General features: G+C 41.7%; 1 protein-coding gene across 1 annotated transcript in view; it reads right to left on the bottom strand.

Moving 5' to 3' along the window:
• Positions 1 to 12,513, bottom strand: part of ADTRP (androgen dependent TFPI regulating protein) — a 60,924-nt gene extending 48,411 nt beyond the window's left edge. The window contains exons 1-3 of the mRNA XM_033115473.1: positions 12,181 to 12,513; positions 2,263 to 2,397; positions 630 to 731 (exon numbers count right to left, since the gene is read on the bottom strand). Of these exons, the coding sequence (XP_032971364.1) occupies positions 630 to 731; positions 2,263 to 2,397; positions 12,181 to 12,333 (390 nt within the window). The 5' untranslated portion in view covers positions 12,334 to 12,513. The remainder of the gene's footprint in view (positions 1 to 629; positions 732 to 2,262; positions 2,398 to 12,180) is intronic.
• Between the last annotated feature and the right edge of the window lie 8,569 nt (positions 12,514 to 21,082).

The raw sequence follows: 21,082 nt of genomic DNA, 5'->3' as shown, positions 1-21,082 counted from the left end.
CCCTCATCTGAGACCTGGACAGCCCTGCTCCACTTCTGCTTGTCCGGGTTCCTGTTCCTGGTATTTAGATACTAGGGACCTGAATATCTCTGAACAGGTTCTGTTTACTACACAGCCCTTTAAGATATGAATACAAAAACTAAATGGGAATGTATCCATATAAATAAGTAATTCCATTTGCAATGAATACTCCCAATCGCGTATTAGGAAAGAAGCTGCTGAGGAGCTCTGATATATTCTTTGGATGTGGGGGTGAATTTTTTAAAAGCTTGCTTGCCTCCATTGCTTTCATGACGTGCTATTTGCTGAAGTCACTTCTCGTTCAGGGCTGCAGCCGCCAAGGAGTCGCCTCCTCTTGTGGTTGCATGTCTTTTCAATGACTTCATAAGCAACTTGGCAGCCTTGCCTGGACATCCCCTCTGCTCTCAGTGACTGCTATTACTGTCCCAGTTTTCGTTCATTTCGTGTCCTCAATGAGCTCTTTAAATAAATAGTGACAGGATGGAGAGGGAGGAGTGAACAGGATGTTGGAGGTTGAGGAGAAGTTTGGAAACATAAACCAGGCACTTGGGAGTTCTAAGTAGAGAGGCTATTGCCTTTCTATATTCACTCAATTTTTCCTCACTCACCATGGCATGATTCAACCATACTGGAAAGATAGCATCTAAGGCCTTCGGGTAAATAAGTTCTCGGTTGTAGAGAAAGAGCATCCAGAATGACAAAAATACAAACTGGAAAATAAAACACAAAAATAGCATTAGGTTTGTTTTCAATCAGAGCTTTCTAAAATAACCAAGGAAACAAAGCACAATAAAAATAGATACCAGTTTTGAAGACGTTATAAAAATATAACATAAAGGGAAAAAAATCCCTCATTGTAGAATTGCTCTATCTACTACTCTCTGGGGGTTCCAGAGTTAGGGATCAATTATTTGTCATTGTGGGGGGCAGAGAGGATATAGAGAAACAGGATTTGCAGACCATTAAGTCATGTCAGTTTAGCTTCTCTCTTCTCTAAGTTCTCACTGGGAGTGCTGAGAGAAGTCACCGGGAGTGCCTTGAGTCTTACACTTCCCTTGCCCACCCTGGATGTAGGCATGGCGTAGGCATGGCAAGGGGAAGCAGGAAGGCTGGCTAGGAGAAGAGACAAGGGCCCAACTGCCAGGATCATTCACAAGTTAGTTAAATGAAAGTTGGATCTCTCCATTGCTCAGAGCTTTGGGTTGATCCCTATCCTCTTGTACCCCTTGGTTGTCTTTTCAAGGTCTGTCCTCTATATCAAGTCAATGTAGAGATGGAAAAATATATATATATATTAATCTTCCAGTCTTCCTATCTTCTTAAATTCCAAAGACTCAACTTCTAAACCTTAAAAAAATGAATAAATTCCATTGTTATAAAAAAACATCATGGGGATGGAGGAGGAGGTGTCCTGCAAAGTGAGACTGGAATGCCAGTTCTCGCTCTGTTATCTGAGAACTCGTTAGTGTTTGGACAGTTTCATTTTGATTTTAAGTTTGAAGTCTCAATACTTCAAGAAGCAAGCCAATGACAGGTGGAAGGAGGTCGTCATTTCTAATTATAGGCCCTTCTGGGCAGCTGGCGTGCTTGATCACAGTTTGCTTCCATTTTAATGAATGAAAACATAAGCAATGTCATAAAAATGTGGACAGTGTCAGCAAACAAGTGTATTGCCCCTTGCATGTCTTATTTCTTCCTAGTGTCCATTCATTCAACAAAGTGAATGAGGCACCCACTCTGCCCACACCAGGTGTTTCAGACAGATTAATTTTTCCATGTGCCAACTATGTAGGTTCGCATACCTTTTCTTTTTTCTTTTTTTTTAATGGTTTCCACTTACAGAAGTAGCTTATGCTTATGGTAGCAAGTAAAAAAAGACATATAAAAGGAACAATTAGTCATTCTCCCTCCCTAGCACCTTCTATTCCCATCACCCTGATGGAACCAAGGTTATCTCAGTTGTATTTTAAGAAATATCCTTCAAGCTTCCCTGTTACACAGCAATAAGTATCTTGTATCAAACATTCACAAAGACACAAAAACTAATGGTAAATCTGTTAATGATATGCCCTATTTCCTAAAGACACTGCACAATGTGGTCCAGTCCTCAGACAGGACATTTGTTCAAATACAGTCGCTCTGGTTTACAATAATCAACTCCCAAACAGCCCCGCCCCCCAGGAGACGTGTTCGTCCATATGTGCATGTGTATTATAATGCGTACACATCCTTGGAACTTACTGTGGATACGGGAAAAGCCAAAGTGGTGAAAAGCAGGTCTCTGAAGGCCGTTAGGAACTTAATGTCTTTTTTCCCTTTAATTCTTTTCAGCACATCTTCCAGGCAGGCGACCCCGTAGAAAATGGCCTGCAAGAGCTAAATTCATTACAACAAATGAGGGCATTTTCATTTGCTTTAATTAATACATTCTTCACTGACGTAAAGCCCTCTCCCTCTGGGAGCAATGTTGATTTGAGAAGGAGGGGTGGTTGGCTGTCTTGGTGGAAAGCCAGTCCGAGGGCTGGTCTTCCAGCTCACTGGGCCCTGATCTTGCTCACTAAAACTGATTGAGTAAAGTCGTTTAGGGGATAATAATGTGTACAGTATTTAGTGTAATGGACTTGAGCTAAAATGGAAACAAAATAAAGCGTCAGCTTAAAAGGAAAATGTAATGAGCTAGATACCTGCACAGAGGTGGGAGAAAACAAATAAACAGCACAAGGGCAGAGAGCCAGACTCGGTGGTGGACGTGTTCTTGCCTCTTCCTAGGAAGAAAAACGTAAGAGAAATGCCTAATGCTGCAATCTACTTAGAGAAGCCAGAATCAGGGTCCAGAGCGCCGTGAAGGGGCTCCGTGCTCTCTGGAGGGAGATGCACGGAATGGCGTCTTGCTGATCGGAGGGAGAAGCCAGTGCTCTCCCTTCATTAAAGGGGGGTCCCTGAAGGCCTCACAGAGAAAATTTGGCTCAGAGAGTTGTTTAAATCCACAAAGACACAGCAAGCCATAGGCTCTGGTGTAGCACTAAATACTGTGAGGTCCTTGAGGTCAGGCAAAAGAGAAGCAGCGCCCTTTTCAAGGAAGTAAGATCACATAAAGCACATTTTACCCACTCTTAATATTTTGCACAAAGTCATGTTTTCTCATTTCAAGCCTACTGGGTCACAGCAATTCAGAGTTGGGATTGGTTTGGAGTTATGCTTACATCCAAAACCATCTTATTCCTTGAAAGCTCTGGTTTGGTAGAAAAGGGGCAAGACTCCCCTCTGAGAGTATGAGTCAGCAAGTTCTGGAAACTGGGGAGTTTGATCGATCAATTTGGCTAGTGGGGAACGACCTCTGAGGTCTGAACTCTAGGAAAACTCTAGCAGAGTTGGCCTCCTGCCGCTCTTTGGGCCGAAGGTGTGGGTGGAAAAGAACATGGAGGTGGTTTAGGCCAAGAATACTCCAGTGAGGTTCTCAGACCAGCAGGACCAGCGTCACCCAAAAATGTGTTAAAAGTGCAGGACCTGGGCCCCTCCAAAGACTATGGAATCGGAATCTTTGGGAATGGGGCCCAGGAAGTTGATTTTGAACAAACTCTTCAGGTGATCCTTATATAAATTAGACATAAATTTATCACTTAAAAATCCTACTGACTACTCAAAGGTATAATAGCTGACTTTTATTATCTCTTGTTATATGCCCAACTGATCTAAAGTTTCAATTTCTCATAACAACCTTATGAGGTAAGTCCTATTATTATGCTCTCACCCAACCCATTTTACAGAATGAGGAAACTGAGACACAGACAGATGAACAACCTTGTCTAAAGTCTCATACCGTGTTTCCTTGAAAATAAGACCTACCCAGACCATCAGCTCTAATGCGTCTTTTGGAGCAAAAATTAATATAAGGCCTGGTCTTATTTTAATATAAGACCGGGTCTTATAAGACCCAGACATATTAATTTTTGCTCCAAAAGACGCATTAGAGCTGATGGTCCGGCTAGGTCTTATTTTCGGGGAAACATGGTAGTTGGTAAATGTCAAGGCCAGGATTTGAAATTCAGTGTCTGTTTTTCTGAGCCAGACTTAAAAATTAAAAAAAAAGTATCAGGTTTCTTAGAACAAACAGTTCAGATAAAGCACTGTGGTGTGTGTGTGTGTGTGTGTGTGTGTGTGTGTGTGTGTGTGTGTGTCAGAAGTGAGAAAATTCTCTCCAGGTGAGAGAATTAAAAATGACTTCAAAAAATACTGATGCCTGATACTCACTCACCCAAAGATTCTAATTTAATGGGACTTGGGGTGTGTCCTAGGCTTCAGGATTTTAAAAGAATTCTCTCAGATAATTCTAATCAGGGCAGCTAAGGCTGAAAACTACTTGCCTAGAGGAATTTCCATTTGGAAAGTAACTCCTGGCCTTCTTAGGGGAAGTGGGGCTGTGGAGACCTAGGGAGCTGAATCCTCCTGATGGGATGAGATTGCTGGAAAGAGGAAAGAGGAGAAAAGTTGGAAGGGAATGCTGAGCAAGTGCCCTCCTCTAAGAAACAGCAGGGGGTAAGCAGACAACAAAGTAGCAAACAATGATCAGATGGTAGAAAACCAGGAATGTACTCTTTCACGAGCTTTGAAGGAGAAAGCTTCAAGCTAGAAACGGGTGTTGGTGTGTGTGTGGGGGGGGGAGAGGCAACAGTTTTAAACGTCATGAAGAGGTTGCTAACCCTATACTTGTCATCTACTTTTGACATTTGGCCCCCAGGGCTGAAGAATCTGGACTGCAGTCTTTTGCACTGGATGTTAGAAGTCTACTCCTCCACCCTTCCCCCACCCCAGCAGCTCTCACCTTACCCCTGGTTTCACTTCCAGCTGTTCAGGCCACAGCAGTAGCTGCTTTATTTAGGAAAGGCAGGCATGGGGGCTGGGCCTCGGGGGAGGTAGGGTGAGGAGGCCTGCACTGGTCTATCAACATAGCAATTCATCATGTACTGAGCTCTGAGTGTCTGCCAGGTTTTCCTTCTTTGGGGAAAGGCTGCCTCCACCCAGCATGTGAAGTCCATGTGACCACTTTCCTTAGCAAGAGCCTCCTAGAGTCATCATGAGTCAAGATCATACTGACTTTCTCTTGCCTTTCCCATTCACAGAATGTGGAAATTGGACTGGGGAAAAGAACACATTACTCAGAGCTTCCATGGCTTTTCCTTCATCAATAAAAATCTGCTCCACACCTTAAACTTGCCAATCATTTCTTCCCCTCCATCCCCCAGCGCACATGTTGTTTCACAGGCATAGGCCACATTGTAAAGGTGCCAACTGTTTGTGTGTGAAATAGCCTTGTCCCCATTGATCTTAATCTGCACTGACATGCCATCATTTGTATCAATAAGGAATATTAATGGAGCCTCCACATAGGAGCTCAGGAGGGAGGTGCCAGGGTACAGGCAAGAGCTATAAAGAAGTAAGAACTAGGATGTAGAGGAGCCACACAGCGGAGCTAGAGGGCAAGGAGAGGGAGCTGTCAAGCGATCACCCAATGGGGAGGCTGCCTGCCTGGGGGGCCTCAAGGACAGGCTTGGATCAACTCACTGAATGGGACAATGGCCTACTCATGCTCTAGGGACAATACAACAGAAATGTTTATAAAACATGCATGGAAAGAACAGTCAGGGAGCAAATGGTAGCTGTTATGGGGTGAATTGTGCCCCCTGCCTCAAAATTCATACCTCAGCATGGGACTGTATTTGGAAATACCTCTTTAAAGAGCTGATTAAGTTAAAACGAAGTCAGTGGAGTGGGCCCTAACCCAATGTGACTGGTGTCTTTATAAGGAGACTAGGACACAGGCACACAGAGGGAGGACCTTGTGAGGGCACAGAAGGAAGATGGCCATCTGCGAGCCAAGGGGAGAAGCCTCAGGAGAAACCTACCCTGCCGGCACCTTGATCTTGGACTTCTACCCTCTAGAACTGTGAGAAATAAATTTCTGTTGTTTAAGCCACCCCGTCTGTTACAGTGGTATGGTAGCTAGAGCAGGCTAGCACAGCACCATTAAAATAAGATAGAAACAACTGGCCTCCTTTCACGAGTCTTACAACAAAATTATTGTCATTTATATTTCTCAACTATTTTGCCTGCCAAGGAAAGCAGAGCTAATGGTATCTTTTGATCAAGGCTCACTTCTGAGTTGCTGCTCTCTGATTTACCTTTTCTACCAGTTCTTCCCTAACTCTGTTCTTTTGTGCCTTTTTCTGAAATGCTTCTGGTCTAATTTTGTTAGATGTCTTCCGTTTTTGTTGTGAGCTGACAAACTTCCCGCCTGGGAGAGCTGAATTTACATTTTTACAACAAGAGCAATTTAAGAAACCATAGCTAAAGGATATTTTGTTTTTACATTCATGTGTCTTCCCCAAAAATCTTGAAATCATGGAAATTTAGTCTTTCTAAGTCATCAAGTTTATTTCTTTGCCTTTAAGCCAGAATCCTTTTAAACTATCCCAGGAAATGCTATTTTTTTCTGTTTAAAAAGTAATTCCAGAGAGGGAGATTCCACAAGTTTCTTGAATAAGACATTACAACTTTTATTAGATGAGTCAGGTAATCCAGTGCCCAGCTCAGCAGTCCATGTCTGACTCAGCCAGGCTGGGGTTTTCTTAGGTCTCGCCTTAGAAATGATGCAATACTTGCAGTAGGAGACTATTCCAGAATCAAACAGCAAATAGGGACTAATTGTGATGAGTATTTTATATAACTGCAGTGGTGAGGGTTGTGGGTTTGGGGCAGGTAGAGGAAGCCTTTGACAAATATATCTGTGTTATATGTATATACTGTTTCAATCATCATCCATAATGCATTTAGTTTAAGTAAGAAACTGAGATAAAAGAATAAGATTACATAAGAGAAGAAATGATATAAAGAACATAAGGTGGAATGATGAGAAAAAAAAAGATGAAAGCAAGAACGTTGAAGGACAGGTTGGAAAGAAGAATTATAAGAATGCTTGGCCAGAGTTGAGCAGCTGAGGCCCACTTGCTTCCGTGTAGCAGAACAGCTGTAGGGTAGGCTGTCTTACAGGAGGGCTGGGGTCTCTAGAAGGTGGCTCTTACCAGTAAGAACCATGCGCTGTTCATTTATCCATGGAACCAACATGCACAGAACGTCTGTCGGGTGCCAGAAATTGTGTTAGACATACTACAGGCCAGGCCAGGCTCTATGTGAATATGTTTTCAGTAGTAGGAGGAGGAGGAACATTTTCTGTATGTTTACTATTTTACATTATGTAGGTCAGGTTCCTTGGGAAACAGAATCTGAGATTCTGAGATCTGCCTGCAAAGCGTTCATGGCGAGTGCACTTAGACCATCTGTGAGAGGGAAGAAAGAAGTAAGGAACAGGACTGAGTGGCAGGAAAAGCCAAAAGGCCATGCAGCCACATGGAATCAGTGGGTCCCTGAAGGAGCTCTGGAGTTGAGTGGGCCTCCCAAGTTGTCCTGGAGCCTGGACTTTGTATCCAAAATCAACCAGTCATTGGCTATAGCAACCCCAGGAAGGGCCATATGCTTGTCTAGGCAGCTCCCTTCTGCTGAGCCCAGTTCTGGGACAGAGCTCAGCTGTCAGTCATCAGCAGCCGACACTCCTCCCAGGAGCTGGGGAATGCCGACCTCAGTGCTGAGGAGGTGGGGGATTCTGGGTGCAACACCCCAGAATCCACTACATGTGAGGAAACTGAGGCACAGAGAACTTAGGTAACTCACTCAAGGTCCTAGAGCAAGTGAATAGCAGAGCCAGCATTCACACCTCGGGAGTGGGGCTCCAGAAGCTAAGTCTTCAATCACTAAGCTCTACACTGTGCGTAAAGAAGCTACCATCATGTTGTCAGGGTTGCTCAATAAATTATAGCTATCGTATTTTGGGCCCTGGTGATGACTATTCCCTTCTATCAGCCCTCATCCTTTCAGCTCTCTGAGGGCTGACACAGTGGCCTGAAGTACTTTTGTAAAATGGAAGGTTACGTCTATTTCTAATCTGTTGAGTTTAAGAGTTCCACAGATTACTACATTAACCTGATTAAGGAAATTGAATGTTGGCCCCGAGTATTGAAGTGGGTGCTATAATATAAATGGATTCTTGTCTTCTCACTGTTCATAGGCTGCCTTGGAGTTTGGACCCCTGGAACATCCTCAAGGATCTCTTTTCCTCTGGTCCTGCTTTGCCATCCTTGAGTACCTACGTGATGAGGTCCTTGTTGTCATTGGGAGAGCTTGAGGATGATGAGGTGAGAGCTGCCTGAGGCTTGGGCACGTTAAGGAACAGAGGAGGGAAAGGTCATGCCTCTGATAGTGAAGTAGGGGTGTGTGAGTGGGGAGGGCCCCACCCAGAATCTCCCCTGGAGATCCCGGTTATGAGGCACCACCTCTAACAATGTTTCAGAAGTATGTTTATTTTTAAAAAGAGGAAAACCCAGCAAACTGTATGAACTCTGCAAACCAAATCGTAGCAGAACGTCCTCTCTTCCCCCACACCCCAACTTGCCTTCCCTGGGGTCAGAGACAGTCACTGGATTGATGGAGAGGAGGGGACACTGGAAGCCTGGGCCAACATGAGCATCCTGAAGATGTCCACACCCAGCTTTGGGGGATTCCCACTCGCTGCTCTCTGCTTGAGCCTTTAATTTCTACCTCTGGGACTGTCCCAGTACCAGGGGCATCCACCTGGGCAGCTATAGCAGCAAAAGCAGGGCTCCACAGTGGTCCTCCTCTAGCTGGGAAGCCAGAGCATGCAGCCTGCAAAGGGAGATGTTTGAGCAATGAGGCGGGTGGGTGACCCCTGCCTGTATCCATGATCCACCAACCGTGCTGCTCAGTGAGGACCCCCATGTCTCACTAAATCACCCTCCCTTCTGTACCACCTCTACTCAAAGATGAGGTGACTAGAAGCTCAATACGCCCCTTCCATCTTCTCTTTCCTTCATCCACTGCTTATACCATCTAAGTGCTTCCCACATGTCAGGTTATTTATCTCTCATGGCCACTCTGTGGTTATGAACTGTTTTTATTTCTATTTGATGGATTTAGGAATGAAAGACACAAAGAAATACCTAGGCCAAGATCACAGAGCCATAGGAGGTGGTGGAAATGAAGTACCATCCCAGAGAGCTCATGCTTGTAACCACTAGGCAACATTGCCTCACCCTTCCAATAGAGAACTGGCTGCCTCTTCCCTGGGGTCAATTTACTCCCTCATTAGGCAAAGTTTCTCATCTCCCCTCTCCTTTTTTTACTCTCTTTAAGCACCAGGCATGAATTGGTCACCATGACCAATTCTCAGTGGCACTCCGTTTCACCCTACCCCTCTGCCACCAATCCTATGTTTCTTCCCTTTGAATACCCTGGGATAGATTCAGGAGAAAGTGAGGCATGCTCAGAATGCTGACTTCCACTAAGGTGGGCTTTGCTCTTAAAAGGGGGCATAACTGATATTCAGCCAACTAGAAAGTAAAGCTCTTTAAAGGGGAGGAATATAAATTTCCTGGAAAGCATGATGAGATACTTATTTCAACAAGCTTACATAAATTTTTGTTTAACTGTTATAGCAATTTATGAGACCTCTATAACTTTATAAGCACAACCATTTACTAATTAATCATTTGTTAGCACTAATTAATCATTAGGAAACACAACCGTTAATCAGCCCACAAGACCTCAAGGACTAGAAATTTTAAGGCCCAGCATTTCACCTTAAGTAACATATTTGAAATGTGTCCTTAAATTGGTCTTCTGAAACACATTCAACCCATCTTCACCAATTAAAAACTTTGCATCAAGTCACACTTTCAAGATGACACCTAACAGAGCTCAGAAAGGCAGGGGCCACAGGTAAGCCCCTCTCTGCTCATTTCAAGAGCCAGAAGATGTCAGGAGAGACTAATTGCTCAGGATTACAGAAAAAGCTAAGTAAGGTCAAGTTCAGTCAACATACCAAGTCACCCAGTTTTTATTATGGGAGTACTCTGGTGCCAGCCACTATAGCAAATACAACTTAGATTTGTAGACTGTTAGGTCTGGTAAGGACGTGGGGGACAAAATTCCTGTTTCGGAATCATTTACAATATGATTAGAATGTTAAGACTCACGTATGGATGGAAATTAGAAAACAACACTATACATAAATAAGCAGACACTGAGAGATGCCATAAAAACTCTGGGACAGGAAAAACAAATTGGGGCTGGAGTTGGTCAGCAGAGATTTTAAAGAGAATATGGGATTTTGGATGGTCTATGAAGGTCACAGTGGGGTGGGGAGGCACATCCTTTCACTCAAGGATGATGTGAACATGGGTAGAGTAGTGACAGCAAGAAGCCTAGGAGACAAGACTGGAGAAGATACAGGCCTTCCTTGAGAAGACACTAGTCTTCCTGGGGAGAGGGGTACCTGAAGCCTGGGTGGGCAAGTGAGCTCTTAAATCAGGAGTTTGAAATTGGATCCATAAGGTAGGAGGGGGCAATGATAGTTTTTTGAGTTGCTGACCACCCTTCAAGCAGGCTTATGATGTTTAAAAGAAAACAAAACCAAAAACAGTGCTGTAGGAAAAAAAAAAAAAACAGTGCTGTAGGAAATTAACCTGGAATCTGAGTGGTAGATGGATACATTGATAATTAAGAGATGATCTGGTCATTCAGATATAAATTATTTAGAGCCTGTAATGAGAGGGACAGTAAGGGATAAACCTAGCAAAAGGAAAATCGTAGGATTTGCTGACTAGCTAGGAAGCAAAAAGGGGATTAACACTAGCAAATAATAGTGTCTTTGATAAAATAAGAGTCTTTTTCCATTTTGAGAAATATGAGGGCTCTGGGGCATGCAATTGAGCCAGAATTAAGATGTAGAGAGCTGGTTTGTGGAAGTAGGTGATAAATCTATTCTTAGCCATGCTTAGTGTGAAATGTGACTCTGGAATTTTTGTTTGATTAGGCCATTAACCTGGCTACAGAAACCCCTCTCTTTCCATAGACCATTGTAATATAAAGCCAACAGATACGCAAAGCTGAGGTTTTTACTCTATTGTTCTAGCTCCATATAAGCATTTCTTTTTTTGTTTTCTGTTTTTTTTGTTTGTTTGTTTATTTGTTTGTTTCAACTCCCATAAAAGTCTGTGATTGAAATAAGCCACTGTCACCTTGGTACTTTCAAGCTCACGAGAGCTACGTTCAGGGCTCCGATCTTTCAGACCAAAATCAAAGGCTAGCAAATGACCAGAGAAGAAGAAGTAGAACCTCCAGGCTTGATTTGAACTTTCTGAATTTCCCTTCGCATTTAGGAGTGTCACTTTTTCTGACCATGCATAACCTCTGCTTAGGAGTATGATTCTAAAGGATTGGAATATTTTGTCCAGTTTCTGAAATCAGGTGTTTATATGGCACTCTACATTTTAGTTAAAAAATTTCGAACATTAATTAGTATCCCCAAAGGATGCACCATTTTTAGCTTTTAATGATATAAATATTTGTACATGTTCCCAAAACATTTTTGAAAAATCTGGTTTCCTCCATTCATTCATACTTCATTCATCAGAATGTAGTCACCTGGGCTAGAAGGACAAGAAGACATCAAATCATATGATTGGTTTATAAATAGTTGAAAATCAGTATTTGCCATCTGTGATTTGTCCTTTAAGATAGGGCCTTGAGCCTATAAAAAATTGAAGTGGAATCTGAACATGGCAAAATGTATTTGCTTTTCTTAGATAAATCTGTTAGTCTCTGTGTGCTGTAAAATGGCATTATTCCTCCATTGGAAATTGCACTTCCTACGCAACATTCATCGTTCTGCCTTCCTCACAGACTTCCCTAAGCAAAGTTCAAAATCCCTACTACATTTGTAGTCAATCTCATGGTGAAACCATTAATTTAGTTCCCCACTTGGGATCATCTGAGATGAGCTCCAAGATAAGATTCTTTTAAAAAATGCATGTAACAATTAGCCAACACAAAATATAGCTATGGATAACTTCCGAATTAGGCTTCTCGAAGCAAATTGCCAAGTAAATGAGAAAGCCAAAACTCAAAAACAATGGAGAAGGAAGACAAAATAATGGAATTTTGTATTTAACAAAATTCAGAGGTGATGTATATAGAAGCACCGATGTTATAGACAAATAGAGTGCTTCTGCGATGCTTGTAAGGACTTACCAGATTAAGGAGGGTCAAGTACTTCCAGCGTCCGCCATTTAGAAAAATTTTGAATTTCTGTAGATCCCCTCTTTCTTGTGAGATGTAATAATTGATGAAAACATACCAGCACAAAACAAGGAAGTGGTATATGCACGTAGCAGTCCGTGTCATGGCCAGCTCTGATCAGGGAACTGTGAGATGTCTTAAGTAGCTTTCCTCTGGCGTCCTTTTGGGTCAGAGCTAAAGTCCTAGCAGGCAGGAGAGCTGTAAAATACGCTCCCCTGGGACTGAGAGCAACAGTTTTGCTTCTCTCCTAGGCTCCCTTCCTGATCAACTTTGGTGACAGGATTATTGCTTGTTTTCAGATGTCCCGTTTAGATAACAAGTAATCAGCAGATTTACATAAAGGCAGGGAGCAATGCAAGAGATGCACTTTGTACTGTTTGACTGGAATGGGAGCATGGTTAAGTGACCTTATTACGAATACCAATAAACTCTGATGAAATACCATCTTGACGGTATTGTTTTTTCTTCCCTTTCCATTTGAGCAGAACAAGGAAGTCGCCATAATATCTCTTAAGAGAATGAGGAGCAGGTTGATAAACCAGGAGGGAGAGATTGTTGGCATGTTTAGGACACGGAGGGAGGTAAGTAGAAAGGGAAATTGTGTTACAATCTTGCTTCGGAGGTCCCAGAGGCCCTATAAAATCTGAAACAACCTTTGATCCTCCAGGCAGCAGCCCCAAGGGTGTGTGTGGGTGGGTGTGTGTTTGCATCTATGCCATACAGAACCAAAGGTTACCCAGGGCTGCTCCAGACAGTTTATTTGCAGAGGTGTTTCTATGTCCTGGGAGGGAAGAAGCATAGCAAGTGGTCTGTGGCCAAAGAAGCATAGGAAGAAGTGTGTGGTCGTGACCCCAACATACCTGAGTTTAGACATTGCTGGGAGAGAGTGAGGGTCTCTGCATTGCCTTGGAGAGAATGAGAATGTGTGTCGGCTAGGCGGAGTTTCAAGCCTGACAGAAGGGACCTGAGCGAGAGCTGAAGGTGTGATACCTTGTGACGTCACCAGCTTGTTTCCCTGGGAAACTGATTTAGAGGGTTCTAAACATACTCTTCAGGTAAATGCTCCCAATGCAGTTATGTAAGTTTGTAGTTGGTGCTGTCCGATGATTTAACCAAGATTTACAAGTACTGGGGAGAAAGAACCGCAGGCTGTACCTGGAAGATAAAACAAAACAAACCCACCTCCTGAGAGTCGTCAGATCCCAAACCTTAGGAACTGCAGATAGAAAGAGGGCAAACCTGAACCAGCAATAAAAGGTCTGCACTGTAAACATTCCCCAAGGAGATGACCATCTGGGAAATGGGTGGCGTAAAACTCTCTGTACACGACCCCACGGTCTAGGTTAAACTTGCAAATAACAAGAGCAGCCAATGCTTTTGCAATATTTACAATATGACAAGCATTGTTCCAAGTGCTTTACACATACTAACTCATTTACATGCTAAACACCACTATGAAGTGAGTACTATTAGAATCCTCATTTTCAGATGGGGATATTGAATGCCAGGCTGCTTAAAAGAATACATTCAAAGACTACTACTACGGGGCAGAGTTGCATTCTGCATTCTACCCAGCGTGCCTGCACACAAACAAGCAAGGCTTGCTCTGCGCACCCTCAGACTGCCTTTGCACTTCTGCAATCCCTGCCGACACCTCTTAATTCCTCTTTCCCATCAGAACATTCTATACCCATCAGTGTAAAAGAAGTCTGTATTTCTCCATTTTACTTTTTAACCATTCACAGAGATTTGTCTGCCTTGCTTTCTCCTACCTCAACCTACCACCAATTGATTTTATGTAATCTTCCTTACGTTCCCTCCTTTGATTCCAAATGCGTAAAAAGAACTACAAACCTGCCATTCTCTGGATCATTTTCTCCATCCGTTGAGAGCTTGCTCCTAGGCAGGTCCTCATTTTGTTTCAAATAAACTCATAAGATTTTTCTCCAGGTTTGGATGTTCTTACATTGACAACTGAAACATCACTACGCAGCACATGATTGTTTATGTGGAGTCGCATATAGAAAATATGTAATTTCTTAATTCAGTGTATTTTCTTATAAAGTTTTCTACAAAAGTATTGCTTAAAGAAAATTCTACACTGTGACCATATTCACATCATAATTTGTATCCCTGGTTGAATAACCAGATAAATTTTCATGAAGCACTTTGGCAATCGGCTCCTTGCAGTTTGGGGGAGTAGGTGGAGTGTTGGGGAACAATGACAACATCACCACTTAGTTACACAATATCACAAACTAATACATACAAAGGCTGCTATTGGCCTTCCTTTCTCCACTCGCCAAGTATTTGGAGGCCTAGTATCATATCCAGAAGAAATGGGAAAGAATTGTTTACTGACTTAAAAACTGACAGAGATTTAATTTTTTGAGATAGGAAATACTAAAAAGATACAAAAAGAGTATTTTATGCTTGGACTTGAACACTATACAGATAACTTGATTATTAAAAGTGACATTCTTTGAAACTCTCTGGCCTCCGGGAGTTTGGGACCGCATTCTTGAATTTTGTAAATACTGACTGAACAACTACTAATTACCAGGCGCTTGCTAGGTTCTGGGGATTCCCTAGAGAATAAGACAGAGCCACTCCCTGCTCTCGCGGAACTTATATTCTAGTGGGAGAGATGGACATTTAATAATAACACACTCAGGTGTTAATTTATAATTATAGTAGCTTCTGTGAAGGATAAACACAGAGGACTTATTAGAGGGTAATAGTACCAGACTCGGGGCATTCAGGGCAAGGCTGGCCCCAAGGAAGCCATGTATGAACAAGGCTGGTCCTCCCAACACTCCCCACATGCTCTGATTGTCCTTTTCAGGGTTTGTTTTTTTGTTGTTGCTGTTGTTTTGTTTTGCGTGTGTGTGTGTGAGAGACAGAGAGAGACAGAGACAGAGACAGAGACATAGAGAGAAAAGAGAGAGAACTTCTCTTCCTCTACCAGCTCCTAAAGTGTTGGTATTTCCCGGGGAGCTGGGCCACCCACTGCCCATCTCACACTACATGCCTACCCTGGTGGTTTTGCCCTCTCTCATGGTTTCTACCACTATTTTCTAGCTTATGATCACAAATTTTATACCTCTTGTCCCGGCCCTCTCTCAGTCTCCATCAAGCTTCAAGCACATCTTCAACTACTTGTTGGACACCTTCTGAATGAGTCACGTGCACTTCAAACTCAAAATGTCTAAAATGAACTCACCTCCTTCCCCCAAACCTTGCCTTTCTTCTCTAGTCTCTGTCTTCTGAGGATGGCCCCCTCAACCTCTTGTCTTCCTCATCTCCTCGCTCTCCCTTACACCCCAAACCCAATTAATCACCAAAGCTTGCCGTGTGCATCTCCCAAATCAAGCTCAAATCAGTTCTTTTCTTTCCATCCCTTCGATAACTGTCCTAGCTCAAGTTTTCTTCATTTCTTTCCAGTGCCATGGCAACTGTCTTCTAACTGGTTTTCTTGATTCTAGTCTTATCCCCCAACTCTGTTCTTCACAAGGCCAGGGAGTGATTCTATCTGGAATGTCAATCTTACCACATCCCTCCCCAGCTTAAATCCCTTTACTGAATCAATATCACCTACAAGATAATATCCAAGTTCCATGACTTTCAATAAACTTCCCACTTCCATCTGACTTTGGTACTCTCTCCAGCCTCATCTCTGGTCTCACACTTGATGTTCCCCCACTACCACCAAATTGGCAGAGTTTTTCACCTGCGCCTGGTTATGTCCTATCCCAATGCCTTTACTCCTACTGTCTCCTCTTCCTGATGGCCTCTTCTCAACATGTGTTTCATTGGTTATCTCATAACCATCCTCCAAAATGCAGCTCAGCAGTTTCCTTCCCTGAGCCTCAATCAAGCCAAATTAAATAACCCTTCTAGTCATCTTTAATACTCTGTGTATCTCTGCAAATTGCATGATGATTGATTATGTCTTAGTCCATTCAGTGTGCTATAACAAAAATACTATAGACTGGGTAACATATAAACAACAGAAACTCATTTCTCACTGTTCTGGAGGCTGCGGAGTCCAAGATATAGGCACCAGCAGATTCAGTGTCTGGTGAGAGCTCCTTCTTAGATAGTTGTCTTGTCACTGGATCCTCACATTTCACAAGGAGCGAGGGATCTCTCTGGGGCCTAATCCCATTCCTGGGGGCTCCACCCTCGTGATCTAATCATCTTCCAAACGCCCCACCTCTTAATACCATCATTTTGACAGTTAAAATTTCAACATGAATTTTGGAGAAACAAAAACATTTAGTCTATAACGATTAGGAATTAATCTTTTTCTGTGCCATTATCTCCCAGGGTTCAGAGGTGTGTGCTTGGATTCTTAGAGCTTAGCATAGTGCTGGGCACACAGTGAGAACATAATAAATATGTGTCGAATAAATGAATATGCGAATACCAAGTATGCTTGTCTACTGAGCCTTACTATAAAGTCTGCTCATTCATTTAAAACTTACTCTGTTCAAAGTATTTCACTGCTGGGTTCTGGGGAGGAAGCAGAATATTAAGATGAGTAAAATGTAGCCTAAGGCCTGGAGTGTAACTCAGTCAAATGTCAGAGACAGATATGCAAACAAAAAATTACAGCACGATGTGATAAGTACTATAATAGAGGTATGTATAATGTGCTAATGGAGCCTAAATTATCCTGCACATTATTCTGTCATTCTCAATATTCACAAGATTGAGTTAAAGATGACTGCTTTGAGTAAAGCATGGGAAATTCCAGACACCACATAAGAGAAGATAAGGATTAAAATAATGTCACTGAGCGAAGTAGTCAAAGCCACGAGCACAGATGACAAGTTTGCCTGGTAGCGCTTATAACTCATTCCCAGGCCATTCACAGAGTGACAAGGTACAGAGCAGGGGATCAAAGCTGGGCTTGAGTTTACTGCATGACTTTGGGCAGCCTCATTGGAGAGTTCGTTCCCTCCAGTGTGAAATGGGGCTCAGGTAATCTGGAGTGCTGATTGACTTGTTTCCTAAAGCCAGGACATCTACTGGACTAAAGGAGCGATTAACCAGGGCTGGTCTCTGAAGAGACTGGAGAGAAGCCCCAAGCCCACACAGCTACACACCCACTCCCACAGATACCACGGAACCAACCATAGTGGAAGAGTTGGAAGACCCTCCACAGTGATGGCTGCACAGAAAAGAAAATAGAAATGGCAAAGCTCAGAATTCTTGAGGTTATGGTGAAAAGGTTTGAGGGAGTGTAGTTTTATTCTGACACAAGGGAGAGGCACCTCCAGCTGCTGGTGCGAAATGAGCAACTAACCAATAAATCCCAATTATTTTTAGCTTCAAGACAAGACTTGTCAGCAGAACTTCCTTGAATTCCACTTACCCTCTTGACCTACACGGGGCCATTTTGAGATGTCTCATTTCCTTTAAAGCTGATCTATACCTTTATAGCCCTTACAAGCTCCCTTAGCTTTGCCCACCCTTTGGTGAATAGTCCCATCATTCAATTCTCATTTAAGCGGGCTCCCTATTCCTGCTGGAACTCTCATTGATGCAGCCAATCAGACCGAGCTTCTGCAGGGGTGTCTGGTACACCTCTGGGCCCTCAACTCTATTCGTTGTATCAGGTAACTAACTTCCAGATGCTAATAACGATTCGTTTGCATGGATCAATTCTGGTATTGTGATAGTCTTAATATTTACCTGGGCGGGGGCTGGGGGTATCTCTAACCCTTGGGTTTCCTGATCGTTACCACCCTCATCACCCAGTTCTGTTTGTATTTCCCTGGCACCCCGACTGCCTCTGAACCAATATCACCCTCACTATCTTCTAAAAGCCTCTTCCCCATAAAAGGTAGGTGATTCTAGAAATAATGAAATATGTGTGTGTTGCCCGGTTGAAGCCAAGGTGAAAGAAAACTAGGATCTTCCTTCCAGTGGACTTGGCATCCCTATAGAAGCCCTAGTTCATTTGCTGTACCTGCAGCTAAGAATTGAGTTAGCATGAAACTCACCCATTGGGTTATTTATACCATATCTAAGAGTACTTGTCTTTCTCAGATGTCACTGTGACTGCCCTTCTTTCTACAACCGAGAACATTCATTCCGAACACTCCATCAGAAGTCTATTTGAGAACATGTGTAGGTCTTCAGTCACCAAACCAAGCCAATTCTGAAAGGCACGGGAATTTCTTTCTTGAGACTATGAGAATTTTCCTGGCCCACCACTTTGCCTGTTGCACTGGGAAACCTGATTCAGATCTGCCTTACTCTTCAATCTGCGGCTTTGCTTTCACAGCGGGATGCAGTGTTCTGTGGTGATCTCAGATTCACTCAGAGGAACACAGTTCTCTGTTGATAGTTTTGAAGGTACATTTTCAGTTGGGAGGCCAAAGAATGCTTCCTGTTTATAATCATGAAATTGACTCACATTGTTTGGAAAGTTTAGAGCAGGAAAGAACCATTTTAGGTCAGTTGATTCATCCTTGTTATCTTTCAGGTGAGAAAATTAAAGCTCAGAGAGATTAAGGGACTTGCCTAAAGCCACAGAGCTATTAGTTGGGGAGCGATGACTAAAACACAGGTCTCTTAACAATCAGTCCAGTAAGCTTTCAGTGTTTCTTGAATTACTTTGTTTTGGACCCAAGTTCTAGAATTTTTCAAGTGAATTTCTCTTGCATGAATTAGTTTGCATACTTGATTATGAGAGATCTGATGAAGTTATTAAAGAGAAACTGTCTACTTAGGAACACCTTTTTTAGACCCCGTGTCAGATTTCGCATGTTTTGCAAATATCCTGTTAAGCGAAATGTATATGTTTTCTCATAAGAAAACTCAAATATTTCATATAGATTGTCTTGACTTAATCAACAAAGGTAAGAAACATATTCAATGCTTACTATACGCACATTCCAGTTTCAAGCTTTTGGGTGTCTCATGCAAATCCCTACTTTCCAGGGAAATTCACCACAAGAAGAACAGCAGTTAGGTTCTGGTTATCTTGTTTTAGCAGTCTGTATGTAGAGACGTATGTGTGAGTCATGGATATCCTTATACATGAACTGTTCTCTGATTTGCTGATTTTCTATCTAACAATTTTAACATTTGCAGAAAGGGGTTTGCAGTCCCTAACGATAATTATGAATTGGTCTATTTGTCCTTTGAGCTCTAACAGTTTTTGCTTTATGTATTTGAGACTCTGCTGTTTGGTGCACATATCTCTAGGATTACTATGTCTTCCTGGCAATGGATCCTTTTATCGTTATGTAGTAGCTCTAGTAAGTTTCTTTGCTCAGATGAAATCTGTTCTATCTGATATTTATATTTCTATTCCTTCTTTTTTTAAAATCAATGCTTACATGGTATATATTTTTCAATTCTTTTACTGTCGATCTACCTATATTGTTGAAATTAAAGTGAGTGTCTTGTAAACAGTATAGTTAGGTTATGGGGTTTTTTTAAATGCACTGTACCAATATCTGCCTTTTAATTGGTATATTTAGATCATTTACATTTAAGGTAGTTGTTGATATGTTAGGACTTAAGTCTTCCATTTAATTTATTTGTTTTCTCTGTTTCTTGTACTTCTGCACCTGCTTTCTTGCTTTCCTTAGTGTTACTCGAAGACATTCTGGGATTCCATACTGATTTATTTATACTGTTTTTGAGTGTATCTCTTTGTACAGTTTTGTTAGTGGTTGCCCTGTATATGACAACATACATGTGTGATTTTTTACAGTCTACTGGCATTAACATTTTACCACTTCAAATGAAACAACTTACTTACGTTTTAGCCCCTTCACTTTTCCCAGTTTTAAATATCAGAGTCTTGAGCATCAGATGATGTTATATTTTTTGTTCTAATCATTAAATACAATTAATAAAATTCATGAGAAGTGTTCATATATTATATCTATTTCTATTTTTTACATTGTTCCTTTATCCTTTTCGACGCTTCAAGTTTTCTCCTTTAATCAATGTCTTTCAGTTGGAATTACTTCCTTTAGCCATTTTTTAAGGTCAAGTCTGCTAGCAACAACATTCTTTAAGTTTTCCTTCCGCTGAAAATATCTTTATTTCCCCTTAGCTCCTGAACAATAGTTTTGTAAGATATAAAATTCACTGTTGACAATTGTTTTCTTCCAGCACTTCAAAAATATTGTGCAACTTCCAAATGTCTGGCTTCCTTGGTTTTAGATGAGAAATATGCTTGTATTTGAATTTGTGGTCCCTATGGTTAATGTGTCATTTCTCTCTGGTTGCTTTACAGACTGTCTTTAGTTTTCAGAAGTTTACTTATGATTTGTTGTGGCATGTATTTCCTTGATTTATCGTATTTAGAGATTGGTCAATTTCTTAAATCTGTAGGCTTACATCTTTCACCAAATTCAAGAAATTGTCAGCCATTATTTTATTTTATTTTTTTAATATTCTTTCAATCCAACTCTTTCTATTCTCCTTCTGGGATTCCAATGATATGAATTTTGGATCTTTTATTATTGTCCCACAGTTCCCTGAGGCTCTGTTCATATTTTTTCCATCTGTTTTCTCTCTGTTTTTCTAATTGAGTAAAATCTATTGAACTGTCCTAAAGTTCATTGAATCTATTCTCTGTCATTTCCACTCTACTATTGAGCTCATCCAGTAAGATTTTTCTTTTAATTTCTGTTATTGTATCTTTCAGTTCTATAATTTTTTTATTCTTTTTTATAACTTCTATTTATTTGCTGATATTTTCTATTTCTCATTTGTAATTGTTCATTGAAGCACTTTTATAATAACTGCCTTAAAATCTTTGTCAGCTAATCCTACTATCTGATTCATCTCTGTCTTGGTATTATTTGATTGTCTTTTTTTC

Source organism: Rhinolophus ferrumequinum, chromosome 9 (genome assembly GCF_004115265.2).
Source record: "Rhinolophus ferrumequinum isolate MPI-CBG mRhiFer1 chromosome 9, mRhiFer1_v1.p, whole genome shotgun sequence".
Taxonomy (NCBI): Eukaryota; Metazoa; Chordata; class Mammalia; order Chiroptera; family Rhinolophidae; genus Rhinolophus; species Rhinolophus ferrumequinum.
This window is presented reverse-complemented; position numbering and strand designations above follow the sequence as displayed.